Here is a 19,458-nt window from a genome sequence, read left to right as displayed (position 1 = left end):
TGTTACTAAACACTTGATAGCAAGGTGTGTTACTAAACACTTGATAACAAGGTGTGTGTGTGGATTTTTAAGGTATCACACACCCCTAAAGTGTCAGGATTGCAGAAACAGTGTTTGCTCACTTAGCCTGGCTTCCAGAAATAAAATATGGATTTGTCTTTCATTTAATTTATTATATTTTATTCATTTTATATTTCCTTTTACTGACACACTAATATTGCATGTACCATTGTCTGTATCTCTCACTGAGAGAAAGCACGTTATCAGCATGTTTAGTGGAATATTCTAGTTAGAACTGGAGCCTAATCAGCTCCAACCGTGGAGAGACTGTGTATCTGTGTATGTGCGCAGTATTCTGTGTGACAGATCAGTGTTGAGAATGGACGTCCTAAGAGATAGGTGGACTTGTTGTTCTGGGCAAGCTGGCTCTACTCCAGATCTGGAAGGTCACTACGGGCCTAATTCTGAGATAAAAGTGTGTGTACCTGAGGGAAGTCGTTGATCTCCAGCTCCTCCTCGTATCTCTTGACGGTCTCTGCAGCCTCTGCGGCCTGCCGGTCCTCCTCCAGCTTCTCCACCGGAGTGTAGTTCAGCTTGGCGTTGATCTTCTCCGCCTGCTGCTCTGCGATGGTCTTAGCCGACACTGAGGGCGCGATCATAGTCCCGCCGCGCAGGATGGCATTCGTGGCCTGCTGCATCACATCCTGAGGGCAAACACACACACACACGCTCTGATCAGTCTAATCCGCTGACATGCGAAACACCTGAGGTTACTCGTTCATCATATGAGAAGCTGATCACAGAAGCCTGGCTAGATATACCGTGAGGAAAATAAGTATTTGAACACCCAGCTATTTTGAAAGTTCTCCCACTTGGAAATCATGGAGGGGTCTGAAATTGTCATCGTATGTGCATGTCCACTTTGAGAGACATCATCTAAAAAAAAAAAAAAAATCACAATGTATGATCTTTTAACTATTTATTTGTATGATACAAAGCTAAGTTGTAGTTTTTCACCAGTTTGCAGACACTGCAGGAGGGATTTTGGCCCACTCCTCCACACAGATCTTCTCTAGATCTGTCAGGTTTCTGGCCTGTCGCTGAGAAACACAGAGTTTGAGCTCCCTCCAAAAGATTCTCTATTGGGTTTAGGTCTGGAGACTGGCTAGGCCACGCCAGAACCTTGATATGCTTCTTACAGAGCCACTCCTTGGTTATCCTGGCTGTGTGCTTCGGGTCATTGTCATGCTGGAAGACCCAGCCTCGACCCACCTTCAATGCTCTAACTGAGGGAAGGAGGTTGTTCCCCAAAATACCTCAAAACATGGCCCCGGTCATCCTCTCCTTACTACAGTGCAGTCGCCCTGTCCCATGTGCAGAAAAACAGCCCCACAGCATGATGCTGCCACCCATGCTTCACAGTAGGGATGGTGTTCTTGGGATGGTACTCATCATTCTTCTTCCTCCAAACACATTTAGTGGAATTATGACCAAAAAGTTATATTTTGGTCTCATTTGACCACATGACTTTCTCCCATGACTCCTCTGGATCATCCAAATGGTCATTGGCAAACTTAAGACGGGCCTGGACATGTGCTGGTTTAAGCAGGGGAACCTTCCATGCCATGCATGATTTCAAACCATGACGTCTTAGTGTATTACCAACAGTAACCTTGGAAACGGTGGCCTCAGCTCTTTTCAGGTCATTGAGCAACTCCTCCTGTGTAGTTCTGGGCTGATTTCTCACCTTTCTTAGGATCATTGAGACCCCATGAGGTGAGATCTTGCATGGAGCCCCAGTCCGAGGGAGATTGACAGTCATGTTTAGCTTCTTCCATTTTCTAATGATTGCTCCAACAGTGGACCTTTTTTCACCAAGCTGCTTGGCAATTTCCCCGTAGCACTTTCCAGCCTTGTGGAGGTGTACAATTTTGTCCCTCGTGTCTTTGGACAGCTCTTTGGCCTTGGCCATGTTAGTAGTTGGATTCTTACTGATTGTATGGGGTGGACAGGTGTCTTTATGCAGCTAACGACCTCAATCAGGTGCATCTAATTTAGAATAATAAATGGAGTGGAGGTGGACATTTTAAAGGCAGACTAACAGGTCTTTGAGGGTCAGAATTCTAGCTGATAGACAGGTGTTCAAATACTTATTTGCAGCTGTATCATACAAATAAATAGTTTAAAAAGATCATACATTGTGATTTCTGGATGTTTTTTAGATGATGTCTCTCACAGTGGACATGCACATACGATGACAATTTCAGAGCCCTCCATGATTTCCAAGTGGGAGAACTTGCAAAATAGCTGTGTTCAAATACTTATTTTCCTCAATGTAGCATCACACTGCAAAAAACTATTTTCTTATAATAATAATTCTTATAAAACACTTCTTTAGTAATTTTGTCTTTTTTCTTTCAAATAAAATAAAATCAAAATGAAGTGAGTTTTTGCTTAAAACAGGCTAAATTATCTGCCAATGGGGTGAGAATAATAATCTTATTTTTGTTTGGGACAGAAACAAGATTTCAATCAGAAATAATATTATTTTTCTCACTCCATTGTTTTAAGCAAAAACTCACTTAATTTTGATTTTATTTTTAACAAAAGAAAAAATATCTTATGTAGTTTTACTGATCTAGTAAATGCATCTTGATTTAAGAATTGGTAGATATTTAGACTAGAAACGAGACAATGACTGCGTAAGAAGAGCATGTGAATGCACAGTAAGATGTTGGTGTGTGTGCTGACCTGAGCCTCCGCTCCCAGGTTCTTCTGGGCCTGAATGCGGAGCGCCAGCTTCTTGGCGATCTCCAGCTTCTGGATGTTGCCGGCGGAGGGTGTGGCGGGGCCGGAGACGGAGGACATGGAGCCGCTGCCCACAGCCGGAGCTCCAGCAGAGCCGCCCGGGGCTGAGAAATCCTTCACACGCTTCTTGGAGTTAAACATGCTCTCAATCTGCTCGTCGATCTGGAAGAGAAGAGCGTTAGACACGGATGAGTGCGGTGTACAGGCTCATATTTTTTTGGGAATCCCGCGGGATGGGAAATAAAATCACTATTACCCCTATTTTCCGGACCATAAGTCGCATCAGTCAAAAAATGCGTCACGAAGAGGAAAAAACATATAAGTCGCACTTGACTATAAGGGTTCGTTCACACTCGTAGTTTGGTTAGTTTGGTCCGGACCAAAAAAACAAAAACAAAACTTATAGTCCTGGTCCGCTTAGCGTTCACACTGGCATTTATAACAGCGACCCTAAAGTTACCGAACCAAAGGCATAGGGAGACGCTCACAACCTGATTGGTCGGCTAATGTTACGTAGGAGCTGCTCACCGAACATTCAAAACAACGCTGTGTGCTGATTAAGCGCCATCACTTTATCCGTCTACATATGGCATTATTTTAACCCGCTGAGAACTCATGAAGAGCTCATAAAATGTTCAAAACATTCAAAACAGCTCCAGGATTTCCTCCGCTGTGCAGAAGCGAAGATCTGCTGTAAGAGAGATGACCGTTCTGTACCGACTAATGGGCAACAGGTGCTCTGATGAGAAGAACCAGGGATGCTTTTTAAGCGTTTTTTCTAGCATTTTCGAAACGTTGCTCGTCAGATCAAATATTGATGAGGCACTTTACCTCGTTGCTCTACGTTTGCCCTCTAACTTTAACGTTACTCATTTTGGATACACTGATTGATCTTTCCGCGTCGTCAAATCAGCTGACTCGCATCTTGTGACATCACGTCCTGTTTTTGGTTTGTTTACATGCGTTTGGTCCGTGTTTAGTTCATATATCAACCGAACCGCACCAGAGTTGGTTTGGAAGCGGATCGAGACCCATCTTTATAGCGGCCTTGCTCTGCTGGTTTGGTTCAGATGACAGCGTTCACATGTGTTCAAATGAACTGCACTAACAGAGCAATCGCAGCAGGGTTCGTTTTAATCCAACCAAACATAAATGTGAACTTAATGCTAAGTCGCATTAGGGCAGAAGCAGTGCAGATTGGGATGGGATTTTGTGTGTGGGATTGGGACGGGAGAGGGTTGATCAGTTCCTGACTCACGTCCAGAGCGGCGTCGTCGTCGTCGGAGTCGTGCAGGCCGAGCGCCGCCTTCTGCAGCTTCTTCCTCTCGTTGGCCAGAGCGTGCTCCGTCTCGTCAAACTTGAAGCCCTTCCCGGAGAATCCACTGCTGCTCCGAATGCTCTTCCCCTCCTGCGGGAACAACGGCACACGTCACACACACACTCCAAAAAATGCTATTCCCCTCCTATGTGAACAACGGCATACGTCACACACACTGCAAAAAATGCTCTTCTTATTTAGTTTGTTTACAGTCTAAATATCAAAATTTTTAAATCAAGATTGAAATCTTGTTTCTTGTTTTCGTCACAAACAGAAATAAGATTATTTTTCTCACCCCATTGGCAGATCATTTAGCCTGTTTTAAAGGTCCCATGGCATGACATTTGTATTTTATGAGGTTTTTCAACATTAATATGAGTTCCCCTAGCCCGAATGTTGTCCCCAACTCGATAGAAATGTTGATCAGTATAAACCGAGGTTCAGGCTGTCTTTCTCTGCCTTTGAGATAATGAGCTCAGGCGAGCTGATCCTGAATTCTCCTGTTATGACATCACCAGGAAAGGTTTCCGCCCCTTCCTCTGCTCTGCCCGCCCAGAGAATTAGTAGAGAAAGGATTCAGTTTATCAGCTCAGGCTTTACCATACAGACTCAGCAGCACCGCCACAAACAGTGAGTAACAGTGTTCATTAATGCCTGATCTGGGATCAGTGAGTTCTGATGTGTAGCTAATCATTCAAGTTCACACAGACTTTCTTTCTAAATCAGTTAATACTGTCAGTCCCGCCGCTGGCCGTGTTGATGCATCCGTGAAGCAAGCCAGTGACTAAAACCATCAACTCCACTCGTTTCTGTCAGCAGCATGAGACAAATCTGTTATTTAAATGATTAAACTACAGAGAGCGATCAAAGAACACTCTTTATAATGTTCGGATCGGTCAATCACCCGTTTGAATGACGCTGCTCATTATGCTCAACAGAAGCTCTTGCTGTATTCATGTCGAGTTCGTGTTTGCTGTTAGCTGTGGTGAAAGCATTTTGTGAGAGAAATAACGTTGCAAAGTTCACTCGTGTTTATTCAGAGCTCTCAGATACAAACAAAAACTCGCGCTCTCAAAAACTCGGTGCAATAACACTTCCTCAGCAATCTCTCCCCAGCTCCGTTTCTCTATCTCTCGCTCTCTCTCGACTGGCAGCGCTGCAGCTGCGCCTGACTAAACCACGCCCCCTCCACACGTTATCTCATTTTAAATGCAGAAATGTCAGCCAATCACAGCAGTGGGTGTTTTCACTGAAGACTCACAGCAGACACGCCCCTTGAAAAAGAGCATTCCAGACAGAGGGCTAATATCAGTATAGGAGAAATGCCCTTTATTTCTAAATTATGACATTTTGTTGATGTAAAAACCATACTAACAAAATAAGCACACCCCAGGAAACATTATAAAACAATAAAACAACCCATGCCATGTGCCCTTTAAGCAAAAACTCATTTCATTTTGATTTTATTTTTAAGAAAACAAGGAAAAATATCTTATGTTGTTTTACTTATCTAGTAAATGCATCTTGATTTTAGTATTTTTAGATATTTAGACTAGAAACAAGAGAAAAATACGAAATAAGAAGAGCATTTTTTGCAGTGAGTGTATCTATGAACAGATTCAGTGACTCTCTGCGTGAGGTGTGTTTGTGTGATCTAGTGGAGCGTGTCTTACAGCTTTCTGCTGCTCTTTGAAGCCGGTCCACAGCTGCTCGAGCTCGGGTGGGACGGGTGATGAGGACAGCTCCAGGGCCTTGAGGATATCTCCAGAGTACCGCACCTGGTCTGCGGTGATGAAGGTGTATGCGTAACCCTGAAACAACACACACACACACACACACACGTGAGCCAAATGCCCGTCTAAGGGCTCGAGCCTCGCTCCCGTCTTAAGCCGGGTGCACACTGTGCGATTTTGCCCACGATTTGGCCGTCTAAGACAAATTTAGGAAATCCTAAAAGATTCCTCAGATCCTAGGCTAAAATCTGACGTCTTTGGTCGTTAGTTTGACATGTTCACCGGCAGCCGATTAATGAGCTCTGCGATCAAATATTTCCTCAGACGAAATTCTGGCAGTGTCAGAAGATTTGGCACACAATCCTGCAGTGTGACTTCTCCTACGACGACAGTCAAATATCTCAGTTTTTCAAGACAAACTTTGACCAAAACGAGTGCTAGAGATTTCTCTGTAGCCAGCATTTCAGTCCGGCGTGTAATGCAGCTCACCGTCACTGAACGCTTCATTCATTGATGATATAAAGCTCCGGGTGAGTTTTCTTGCGCGCGTCCGTTTTTAGCGCGCCTTCACTATCGTGCATTTTGACGTTAATGCCAACTGAGATCTTACAGTGTGACATGGCTTACATCGGGGATCATGTTCATACAGTCTGACAGGGGACATTCCCAAAGGATTTTGAAAAATTGCACAGTGTGCAGGACCCATAAGGGCTCGAGCCTCACTTCCGACCTAATGGGTCTCACCTTGTTGCCGGCTCGTCCCGTGCGTCCGGCGCGGTGCACGTAGTCCTCGTAGTGGTTGGGGCAGTTGTAATTGACCACCAGGATGAGGTGCTTGACGTCCAGGCCTCGAGCGGCGACCGAGGTGGCCACCAGCAGCCGGCAGGCTCCGTTCTTGAAGTCGTTGATGATGCTGTCCCTGTCGTACTGGTCAATGCCTGGGGTGAGAGTTTCATTACAGTGAGTTTGCTGACATGAACTCATTTAAACACCTTAGGGAGCACATGTTCACCTCCGTGCAGAGACATGCAGGGGTACGAGGCCTTCATCAGGTCCTTCAGGAGGCCGTCGGCGTGCTCCTGCTTATCCACGAAGATGATGACCGAGCCCTTCTCCTGATAGTGACCCAGAATCTCCAGCAGCTTCAGGAACTTCTTCTCCTCCTCGATTACAATCTGTCAAACACACACATGGCCTGAGCTCCTCGCTGACACACACACACACACACACACACACACACACACACACACACACCCCCCTAGGAAGCTTTAGGATGAGATGGACTCACCACGTGCTGCTCGACGTCTGAGCACACCACACTCCTGCCGCCCACCTGCACCTCGATGGGCTTGGACAGGATCCTGCGCGCCAAGGCCTCCATCGACCGCGGGAATGTGGCCGAAAACATGACGGTCTGGCGGTCGGGCCGGATGTTATCCACGATACGCATCACCTGAAACAAACACAGAGCGGTTATTAGGGGGATAAAATGCTTTTCTTACTTAGTATTTTTGTCTTGTTTCTAGTCCAAACATCTAAAAAAGTAACAAGAAGTATTTACTATACAAGTAAAAGTCTTGTTTTGAGGAAAAAAATTATCAAAATTAAGAGAGTTTTTGCTTAAAATAAGCTAAATAATCTGCCAATGGGGTGAGCAAAATCTTAAAACAACATTATTTTTCTCACCCCATTGGCAGATTATTTAGCTTATTTTAAGCAAAAACTCTCTTCATTTTGATTAATTTTTTACTAAGACAGTTTTTACTTGTCTAGTAGGGTAAATGTTTCTTAAATGTACGAATTTTTAGATATTTAGACTAGAAACCAGACAAAAATACTAAGTAAGAAAAGCATTTTTGCAGTGAGTTTTTAATCTTCTTCTGCTTCAGCTCGAGTCTTTGGCAGCCCAAAGAACCGCTTGCGGTAAAGTTGTGAAACTTAGCACACTGATAGAGGTCAGTCCTGATAGTAACCACAACAAATTTGGAGTCTCTGACTCATCTAGCGCCACCACCTGTCCAAAGTTTCACTCATGTTTATGCTAATAAGTTTCGAACCCAAATGGCTAGAAACTAAAAAACAATTCCTTGGCTCAAGCCGATTCGATTGCACTCGTCATTTCCATTATGCAAATGTTACCGCTTTTTTTTAATTTTCAGAGAAACCTACTTTTTCGAACTCCTCCTAAGCAAGTTGCTCCGATTTTCAGAAAAAATTAACCAGATTATCTTCAAGCGGTGCCAACAAAAAGTTATGGAACTCAAGATAATTCATCAAATCAATTAATAAACACGCAAACGAATTTTACGTAGCGGTTGCGAAATGATACGCAAGGCTATTTCTCTGCAACACTTTAGCTGTGTCTCATTTCAGAAGGCTGCGTCCTCCGGAGGTCGCATTTGAAGGCTGCATACGTCATAAGGCCGTCTCATTTCAAAAAAGTGAGTAGGACTCTCCAAATGTGACCTCCGAATGCGTTCTTCTTTCAGAGGATTTCGGAGTGTGCTGAGGTGTAGCCTTCACGGCTGGAGATAACCCACAATTCTTTGCGTCTCCGTTAACACAACCATCATATTTTTTAAATATATAATATAAAAACGGCACCACCGCCAGATATACATGCGAGCGTAGGTGTGGTGTTTAAATTAAGTAGTTCAAGTTTTTTTGTGTTTTTTTTAAGCTTTATTACCTCAGACAGATAGTTGTGGTAAACAGGATAACAACTGTAGTGCATTTTAAACGTTTAGAACAGTACATTGCTGTCAAGACAAGACACATTTCAGTCATTTTCAAGTTATAAATAATTTTTATTCATATAACTGGCGTGAGAGCACAACGAGGCTGAACTTGTTGGCATAGCAAGGTGATATTTCCTGCCTGTGTGTCCTACGAAGGACGTCTCGTTTAATTCTGATTGAGGACACTCCGTATACTGCATCCTACACAGGACGTGTCCTCCGGAGGACGCAGCCTTCGAAATTTAACCAAATGAGACACAGCTTTTATTGGATTCAAACTAAACTTGGTACATGTCATAAGCATGACCTGAGGCAACAAGCAGTGTTTCGGCGCAGCGCCACCTACTGGTCCGGAGGTAGCAAAAATGGCTATTTTGGCTTATAACTTCTGAACCGTTTGTCCAAAAATCATAAAAGTGTTGTTTGAGTCGGGACATCATGTTGAGCCGTCTGATATGCAATTTTACCATATCTGCCATTTTTAATTTTGTGATAAAATACTGTATTTTGTGAATGCATGAATGGATTGTCACCACAATGGCCTGAAGTAGCCTGAGACATTTTTGAAACAGCGCCACCGAGTGTTAGAATTATTTTTCAAACGCTTATAACTTTGAGTCTGGTTGGCTTATTTTCATGGAAATAACTTTTTTTTGTCTCCTGAATCCTTGCCGAGTCCAACGATACTAGACTTGCCAGGGTCGGTCATGGTTTGTGCAGCGTGGTAATTTAACAATTATAAAACATTAGCCGATATCTTTGAAACCGCTAGTCTGATCGAGACGAAACCAGCGTCAGAAGTTCGAAAAAAATAGGTCGATAGCTTAATGCTAAAGCCCAAATGTCACAATATTGATAGTAAGGGGGAGTAAAATACAATCAAAGGCAGGTGTCAGTCATTTTTTTGTGTTTTTTCATATAAATGTCTATAACTCCTAAACCACTTGGGTGTAGAGAGACTGACCTGCGGTTCAAAGCCCATGTCGAACATCCGGTCGGCTTCGTCCATCACCACATACGTGACTCTCCTCAGATTGGTCACGCGACCTGAACAGCACAACGTGAGATTTAGCAGAATCAAGGAGCGCAGTCGACAGAAACATTTAGCATCAGCTCAAAGCAAACAGGCTCAAATTACTCCTCGTAAACAAGAGTGGGCCAACTGATCGAAACGTTCTCGGCGTACCATCTCAGAGCAACGGAGAACCTGTAAAACTCATAAGAGCCACATCATACATTAAATGAGAGGAAGCCGCCTCAGATCAGAGCGCTATCTGATGGGAGTGTGACCTATGAAAGAAGCATATTACAGATTACCTCGCATGTGTGGAAAATAAACCAACACACACCCACTGCTCCTACAGCATCAGAGCGCTCTCTATTCTCACTCACAGCGGCCAATGAAGCGGCTCGACTCTGGGTGTCTGGTCATCTGCCTACCTGGGGCTGACCGATTTTCTGAAGGAGTCAGTTTTGAGGATTGTTCCAAGTTCAATACACAACATTTAAAGAGATACAGCCCCAGAAGAGAAACGTCATGAGACCAGCGCGAGTCACTGGATGACCTCCAAATTACATTTTGATTTGATTTGATTTATTTTGTTTCTGGTTGAAGAGATGCATAAACGAAGATGAAGGCCAAAATAGTAAACGCCACATCTATATTGACTGCCATTTTGACCCTCCTCTATAAAACAGTGATTACTCAACTTTCACCTGAGGTCTGAAGCCAAATTACAGCGGTGTAAAAATGACTTTAGAAAGATGGCAGCTTCATTATTTTGGTTTTACTCAGGGATTGGTAGATCTTTTGGTGAAATTTGTTGACTTTATCAATCCGTGTTGCATTATAATCCAACTGTGACCGCTCAAAAATGGGGAAAATGCACTTTTTTGTTATTTTCCCCAAGTTTGCATGCCTGTAACTCAAGAAGTATTAAATATATCTTAATATCCTTTTAGATTATAGCTCTTAACAAACTTTTATTTTTGTTTCTTCATTTTAAATGCCCTCGATGGTTCAATCCCAGAGATATGGAGATCTCAATATGGCTCCTTGAGTAAAATGGCTTGAACATTTTCAGTGGTAAAAACCAAATGTGGGTCACAGCATACAGCGATACTTAATTTCTCTTTAAGAGGAATATCTGAAGAACAGATAATGTTGAAACTAAAAATGCATCTCGTTTCCCTTTATCAAAACAATTAGAATAGACCCGAGTGCTATCCATAGCGTTTTTCCAAAGTTTGTATGACTGTAACTCAAAAAGTATTAAAGATATCTCAATATGATTTTACTTTCTGATTCCTAATAAACTTTTCTTTTATAATCTTCATTTGTAAGGCCCTGTATGGTTTGATCCCAGAGACTTGGGGATCCCAATGCGGGCGGCTCCATGTACAAATAGTTTAATTTTGCCCATTTTCAATGGTTGAAAACCAAAGGAGAGTCTCTTTGCATACAGTTAAACACTTTGTATTTAAGGGAATGTCTGAAGAATAAATAATGTAATCTTGTTTATTTCTATGATTTCTTATTTCTTGTTTATTTTTGCTGATGCAGATGCAAACCAAACAGTAATGGATGCCGAAAGAAGGCTTTCCACAGTGGCTCTATAAAATTTAGACCGAACAGAGCTAGACCGTTAAATAAACTAAACGTTTCTAGCTCTGTTCGGTCTAGATTTTATAGAGCCACTGTGGAAAGCCTTCTTTCGGCATCCATTACTGTTTGGTTTGCATCTGCATCAGCCCAGGCGAAGGTCAGACTACAGCGTATTGTGCGCACAGCAGAGGCTGACTGGACAAAGGCAGCGGTCACTGAATGACCTGTATGAGGCCAGAGTAAGGAAGAGGGCGGCTAAAATTGCTGCTGATCAGTCCCATCCAGCAAGTGACATTTTCAGGCTGCTTCCTTCAGGAAGAAGGTACAGAGGAGTGAGGACAAGGACCTCATGCTATCTTAATAGTTTTTTCCAAGAGCCATTTCCCTTATGAACAGCTGATCTTGCACTATTTTTGGACTATTTTATTATTTAATTGATTGTTTTAGGCAGGCTTTTGCAGCTATACGCATATATGTTTGTGTGTTACTGATGGCCATATCAAATTCCTGTGTATCTGCTGATGCATTTGGCGAATAAAGTGATTCTTATCTTATCTGTCTATACAACACACCTCTCTGAGGGCCAAGAAAACCACTGAAATGGTCAAGTTGACGAAGGTTAACTTGCTCTCAATAGTGCATTTATAAGAATCTTTATTTTAATAGGTTTCAGGGATATTAAAAAAATAAAAAAATGAAGCTAAAGAGCTCAAATAAACAGTACCTTAACTACGGTACCAAATTAAAGGGTTAGTTCACCCAAAATTGTATGTCCTCTCCCTAATGTCGTTCCCCCTAAATCGATTCGCTGACTCATATCCGTTTGAATCTTTATTTGAGGATTGAACACAAACCCGGAAGAGAAGCCAATGCTGAATAAAGTCGTAGTTTTTGTTATTTTTGGACCCAAATGTATTTTGGATGCTTCAAGAGACTCTAATTAACCCACTGATGTCTCATATGGACTACTGTGATGATGTTTTTATTCCCTTTCTGGACATGGACAGTATAGTGTGCATACACTTGCATACGCTCTCAGACTAAATATAAAATATCTTAAACTGTGTGTGAAGATGAGCGGAGGTCTTACGGGTGTGGAGCGACATTAGGGGGAGGAGTTATACATTTCATTTTTGGGTGAACTAACCCTTAAATATCTTCATATATATGCGACTGAACCATATAGTGTCTTAAAATGAACATACCAAAAGAAACAAAATCATATTGAGATATCTGAAGGCTGTACTGAGCCCAGAACAATCCTCTGAATGTAACCTGAGCAGCACAAACACACGCTGGTCACGTGACTCTTACCGCTGTTAGCGCCCAACATGTCGATCATCCGGCCGGGTGTGCACACGATGATTTCTGCTCCGCGCTTCAGCTCCGCAATCTGCGTCACGAAAAACACTGAGTTAGAACAGATTCTCAAACGATTATAGATTTATGGTTATAGTCGTGTGTGTGTGTGTGTGGCTGACGCACCTGCTCGCTGATGCCTGTGCCTCCGTACACACACACCACACGCAGACCCAGAGACTTGGAGAACTTCTTGCACTCTTTGGTGATCTGTAGAGCCAGCTCTCGCGTGGGGGTCATGATCACGGCTGAGAGAAGGACACACCATACATTCAGCCCACTTATGGTGTTGTTCAGCACTTGTGTTGATCACTTACATGCAGGTATTTTTAACTACAAGTACAATTAAAAAGCATGAACACTGATCAGGCATACCATTATGAGAGCTGAAGTGAGTTACACTGATGATCTCTTCATCTCCTGTTAGTGGGTGGGGTATATTAGGCATCAAGTGAACATTTTGTCCTCAAAGTTGCAGGCGTAAGGATTTGAGCGAGTTTGGCCAGATTGTGACGGCTAGACGACTGGGTCAGAGCATCTCCAAAACTGCAGCTCTTGTGGGCTGTTCCCGGTCTGCAGTGGTCAGTATCTATCAAAAGTGCTCCAAGGAAGGACCAGTGGAGAACCGGCCACAGGGTCATGGGCGGCCAAGGCTCATTGATGACCGTGGGGAGCGAAGGCTGGCCCGTGGGGTCCGATCAAACAGACGAGCTACTGGAGCTCAAACTGCTCCAGAAGTTAATGCTGGCTCTGATAGAAAGCTGTCAGAATACACAGAGCAGCTCAGTTTGAGGCGTATGTCCAGTCAGGGTGACCTCTGACCTCAGATTCCCCAGATCTCAATCCAATCGAGCATCTGTGGGATGTGCTGAACAAACAAGTCCGATCCATGGAGGCCCCACCTCGCAACGTATAGGACTTAAAGGATCTGCTGCTAACATTTTAGATACCACAGCACTCCTTCAGGGGTCTAGTGGAGTCCATGCCTCTACGGGTTAGCAACACAATATTGTTCGTAATGTTATGCCTGATCGGTGTATATAGAGAATAAGAGCATGGACTTACAGATGGGTCCTTCTCCCTCTCCTAGCGGCCGCTGGTCTAATATGTGCCGGAACATCGGCAGCAGGAAGGCGATGGTCTTTCCACTTCCTGTTTTAGCGATGCCGATGAGGTCGCGTCCCGACATGATGGCCGGGATGGCCTGGGCTTGGATCGGGGTCGGCTTCTCATAGTTGTGTCTAATAGTTAGAAGAGGACAAAGAGGAATTAATTACATTAGAATTTATTTATTTATATATATATATATCAGGGCTCGACATTAACGTTTGTCTAACAAGTGGATTTTTTGAAGGGACAAGTGAAAAATAATTTGACTTGCCTGACGGACAAGAGCCTGATTAAAACAAAAATTAACTAGCGAATCACCAAAATGCAGGATTGATTGTGCATTAGTGTAAGTGGCGATCGATAGTGGCGGATAATAATATAATGAACTGACGATAACAAGGTCGACTCATTACTCGGTTCCTCAGTGACTCACTCATTAAGACTCACCTGCTGCCACCTGCTGGAGGTTTAGTTTCATGTTTAAACACTTTCCAACATTTATTTTTTGTCTATTCAAAACTACAAATCTCAAAACAGTATTTAATGCAGTTGTTATTTTTCAGTGTAAATTATTTAATTTTATTGTTAACAGCCCTATAGTGTCTTCATTTAATTTAATGTATTGATCAGATTTAACAATATAAAATGAAACCTGAAGCAAAGCTTATATTTAATAAGATTAGGGGGGAAATCCCTTTATTAAAGGTACAAATATCACTAATATAAAATGATTCAATAAAAATTATTTTATTTTATTTTTTAATTCAGAAATATGCAGATTAAATATGTCAAAGCTGACTGAACACTGGTGAGAATATTGCTTCAGAATAAATTATAGTTACAACACACACACACACACACACACACACACACACACACACACACACACACACACACACACACACTAAAAAGAAATATCAAACTTTTTCCTGGACAAGCAAATTTTTTATTGGACAAGTGAATGAACGATTTCAAGCCCTGTATGTATATAATTATGTTTCAATATTTCATACAAATGGAATATTTTTACATTATAATCAATTTGAAGTGAGAATAGTGTCATCTGGAGGTGTTATATTAATTTAGGGAGCTATACGTGTGGTCACCCCATGACTCTTTATTTTATAATATAGACATGACTGCTTAATTTTAATTTTATATTCATTTAGACATACTAAAAGATGACTTTTTGTCAAGGTTTTTGTTATCAGGTTGTGCATTACGATTACAATCAAACATTACAGTTTTGTTAGAAAGGGAACATATGAAAAGCATTTTTTAGTTAGCATTTGATAATTAAACCAATAGTGATAATCCAAAACAATATGCACATAATTGCTATTTTTGTCAGTTTAATTAAATAAATGCCATCTTACTCTGATACAGTTCATGTATGTGAGCGTGTGTGATTGTGAGTGTGTGTGTAGATCAATATAATACGGTGTGTGTGTGTGTAAGTGTGCTTGTTTTTGTGAAATACCAGGACACAAACGTGTATAATGACACAGGTATTAAAAGGAGAGGGTGAAATATGAGGACATTACCCATGGCCCCACTTTACAAAAGGCTTATAATGTTTTTTATGAAAGTAAAAATGCAGAATGTTTCCTTTGATGGGTAGGTTTAGGAGTAGTTTGTGTGTGTGCGTGTGCGTGTGTGTGATGGGTAGGTTTAGGGGCAGGGGCAGTGTGTGTGTGCGTGTGTGTGATGGGTAGGTTTAGGGGCAGGGGCAGTGTGTGTGTGCGTGTATATACGTGTATGTGTATGTGTGTGTGCGCGTGTATATACGTGTATGTGTGTTTGTGCGTGTGTACTCACTTCTTGAGTGCGTTCATCACTTTCATGGATATCCCACACTGCACCCATGACTTGATGGGCTTCGCGCAGCCTTTGCCTTTGACGATGATTCCCTCCAGCTCCAGACGATATTCATTCACCTCTGCAACGGAGAAAACAACACACACCGGGGATTAGGCCTGTCATGATAACACATCTTGCTGGACGATAAATTGGCCAAGCAATGATTGCGATAAACGATAATATTGTCGTTCTGAGACCATTTTCATCTCCAATAATGATATGGCATAATAATGCAGGTACACCTTTTCAAAGATCAATACACTTTAATTTCTAAAGACTATTAAACACTGAAGACGGAAAACATTGTAAATATCCACAATAGATGAACAAAACAACTAAAAACAATAAAAGCAGCGGATGATTGTGTTTCAGGAGCATATTAGGGGCGGCGGGTCACTAGACCCACGGTTCGGCTCGGGTCACGGTTTTGGTTCTGTGCGGTTCTTGTGATTGTTTTTTATTTTATCGTTAACACTTATGATGTATAGCTTATTTATCCAAAATTTGGGATACAGTATTAAAATAATTTTAATATCATGTAATGATGCACAAACTGAGCTTGACCGTCTCTGAGGAAAGCTCGGTGAGATTTTGACACAGCGAGAGAGAAGACATTGATGATGCTTTTCATTTATTTGGCAAAAGCAGAGTGTGCATTATTATCTCTACAGGAACTCATGAGCCTTTAGCACACACAGACTGACCTGAAGAATTAACTTGTGTTATCAAACGGCCAACTTCAGTAAAGCTTTAAGCCTGGTCTATACTCGACACGTCTGCACGAGTGTGAGGCTGTGTGAGGCAAACATTACGTGGACGCGGAGTGAAATGACTCAATTTCGCTCGGCTGTCTGTACGTCAAATTGTGTAAGTTTGCGTGCGGCTCCGCAACCGAAGAGCCACGAGTACCAGACGAATCTGGCCTAAGTGATGAACTGTGACTGTGAATCTCATACGGTCCGTTGTTTCCGGAAGAAAGCACTGAACGCAACAGAGAACACATAAATACAAATAAAAATGTCCTATCGATCAGCTCACTTAGCACAGCTTTTGTCGACTAGTCGAGACTGTTTTCCAAGATGGCTGCCGTCTGTAAACGCGTAATGCACTGTGTTTATAAAGTATCTTCTTATTAAACTGTTTGTACAGGGAGTGCATACTTATTAGGCAAATTAGTATTTTGACCACATCATCCTCGTTATGCATGTTGTCTTACTCCAAGCTGTATAGGCTGGAAAGCCTACTACCAATTAAGCATATTAGGTGATGTGCATCTCTGTAATGAGAAGGGGTGTGGTCTAATGACATCAACCCCCTATATCAGGTGTGCATAATTATTAGGCAACTTCCTTTCCTTTGGCAAAATGGGTCAAAAGAAGGACTTGACAGGCTCAGAAAAGTCAAAAATAGTGAGATATATTGCAGAGGGATGCAGCAGTCTTAAAATAGCCAAGCTTCTGAAGCGTGATCATCGAACAATCAAGCGTTTCATTCAAAATCCAAGACGCAAAATAACTGCCCGTGAACTGAGAAAAGTCAAGCGTGCAGCTGCCAAGATGCCACTTGCCACCAGTTTGGCCATATTTCAGAGCTGCAACATCACTGGAGTGCCCAAAAGCACAAGGTGTGCAATACTCAGAGACATGGCCAAGGTAAGAAAGGCAGAAAGTCGACCACCACTGAACAAGACACACAAGCTGAAACGTCAAGACTGGGCCAAGAAATATCTCAAGACTGATTTTTCTAAGGTTTTATGGACTGATGAAATGAGAGTGAGTCTTGATGGGCCAGATGGATGGGCCCGTGGCTGGATTGGTAAAGGGCAGAGAGCTCCAGTCCGACTCAGACGCCAGCAAGGTGGAGGTGGAGTACTGGTTTGGGCTGGTATCATCAAAGATGAGCTTGTGGGGCCTTTTCGGGTTGAGGATGGAGTCAAGCTCATCTCCCAGTCCTACTGCCAGTTTCTGGAAGACACCTTCTTCAAGCAGTGGTACAGGAAGTAGTCTGCATCCTTCAAGAAAAACATGATTTTCATGCAGGACAATGCTCCATCACACGCGTCCAAGTACTCCACAGCGTGGCTGGCAAAAAAGGGTATAAAAGAAGAGAATCTAATGATATGGCCTCCTTGTTCACCTGATCTGAACCCCATTGAGAACCTGTGGTCCATCATCAAATGTGCGATTTACAAGGAGGGAAACCAGTACACCTCACTGAACAGTGTCTGGGAGGCTGTGGTTGCTGCTGCACGCGATGTTGATGGTGAACAGATCAAAACACTGACAGAATCCATGGATGGCCGGCTTTTGAGTGTCCTTGCAAAGAAAGGTGGCTATATTGGTCACTGATTTGTTTTTGTTTGGTTTTTGAATGTCAGAAATGTATATTTGTGAATGTTGAGATGTTATATTGGTTTCACTGGTAAAAATAAATAATTGAAATGGGTATAAATTTGTTTTTTGTTAAGTTGCCTAATAATTATGCACAGTAATAGTCACCTGCACACACAGATATCCCCCTAAAATAGCTAAAACTAAAAACTAAAACTTCCAAAAATATTCAGCTTTGATATTAATGAGTTTTTTGTGTTCATTGAGAACATGGTTGTTGTTCAATAATAAAATTAATCCACAAAAATACAACTTGCCTAATAATTCTGCACTCCCTGTATATTTACAAAGTTCTCAATCCTCCAGTTTGCGTGTAGGGACCCTCATTATGCTGCCGTGTTAGTGTGAGGCTATGTTGAGTCTTGTTAGTGGTGTTAACTAGCGGTTTAATTTCACTACTCTCTGCCCCATAGACTAGCGTTATAAGCTAATCTGTGTTTAGAGATAAAACTCTTTACAATCGATTTCAGGAAACGCATCCCAGAGAACGATCTACTCGCTGACCATCTGTTAATCACCCCGAGGGGCATTTCTCACCGGAGTTGAGCTTTAACACACACCCTCTACTGTAGTAGTACAGAAGTGCTGTGCTTCAGGGGCGTTTGAGTGTGTGTTGTGGAGCGTTTGAGTGTGTGTTGTGGAGCGTTTGAGTGTGTGTTGTGGAGCGTTTGAGTGTGTGTTGTGGAGCGTTTGAGTGCGTGTTGTGGAGCGTTTGAGTGCGTGTTGTGGAGCGTTTGAGTGCGTGTTGTGGAGCGTTTGAGTGTGTGTTGTGGAGAATTTGAGAGTGTGTTTTGGAGTTTGAGTGTGTGTTGTGAAGCTGACCTTCAGGGCTCATCCTGGCCAGCTCCGGCACTTCCACGTAGAAGTTTTTGCGGAAAGGTTCGTATTCGATCTTCTGATGATCCACAGGCTCCAGAACCTTCCTCTGTTTGGTCTGAAAGCCTGTGAGGGCCGTCTGCAAGTCCACGACCTCTTCCTCTGACGAGTACTACACACACACACACACACACACACACGGGAATGAGTTAGCGTTAAAGTGATGAGAACTGGGAGGAGAATATCTGTGCTTAACGGTCCTGAAATGGTCATAAATGAGACATTGTTCTGATGAAAAATGCTTTTCGGGGGGAAATATGAAGTGATACTCATGAAGTGAGTTTTTGCTTAAAACAAGCAGAATGATCTGCCAATGGGGTGAGGAAAATAATCTTATTTCTTGTTTTTTTTGGACGGAAAAAAGAAACAAGATTTCATTTAGAAACAAGATTATTTTTCTCACCCCAATGGGCAGATAAGTTTTCAATCCTCAAATAAAGATTCAAACGGTTCTGAATCAGCGTATTGATCAATGATTCAGATCGCGTGTCAAACTGATGAAATCACGAGACATTGGCGATCCGAATCATGAATCGATTCACTGATTCATAACCGTTTGAATCTTTATTTGAGGATTGACTCGGACTAAATATAAAATATCTTAAACTGTGTGTGAAGATGAACGGAGGTCTTACGGGTGTGGAGCGACATTAGGGAGAGG

The 19,458-nt window shown here is 42.4% G+C and overlaps 1 protein-coding gene across 1 annotated transcript in view; it reads right to left on the bottom strand.

Annotated features, from left to right (window-relative positions):
• Positions 1-19,458, bottom strand: part of ddx46 (DEAD (Asp-Glu-Ala-Asp) box polypeptide 46) — a 35,676-nt gene that overhangs the window by 4,570 nt on the left and 11,648 nt on the right. Inside the window, exons 8-20 of the mRNA XM_067423215.1 lie at positions 18,744-18,909; positions 15,490-15,610; positions 13,627-13,802; positions 12,688-12,809; positions 12,517-12,595; positions 9,562-9,644; positions 7,148-7,312; positions 6,872-7,034; positions 6,604-6,797; positions 5,800-5,937; positions 4,067-4,216; positions 2,752-2,970; positions 486-704 (exon numbers count right to left, since the gene is read on the bottom strand). Of these exons, the coding sequence (XP_067279316.1) occupies positions 486-704; positions 2,752-2,970; positions 4,067-4,216; positions 5,800-5,937; positions 6,604-6,797; positions 6,872-7,034; positions 7,148-7,312; positions 9,562-9,644; positions 12,517-12,595; positions 12,688-12,809; positions 13,627-13,802; positions 15,490-15,610; positions 18,744-18,909 (1,995 nt within the window). The remainder of the gene's footprint in view (positions 1-485; positions 705-2,751; positions 2,971-4,066; positions 4,217-5,799; positions 5,938-6,603; positions 6,798-6,871; positions 7,035-7,147; positions 7,313-9,561; positions 9,645-12,516; positions 12,596-12,687; positions 12,810-13,626; positions 13,803-15,489; positions 15,611-18,743; positions 18,910-19,458) is intronic.

The sequence above is a fragment of the Pseudorasbora parva genome, chromosome 18, assembly GCF_024679245.1.
Source record: "Pseudorasbora parva isolate DD20220531a chromosome 18, ASM2467924v1, whole genome shotgun sequence".
Classification (NCBI taxonomy): Eukaryota; Metazoa; Chordata; class Actinopteri; order Cypriniformes; family Gobionidae; genus Pseudorasbora; species Pseudorasbora parva.
This window is presented reverse-complemented; position numbering and strand designations above follow the sequence as displayed.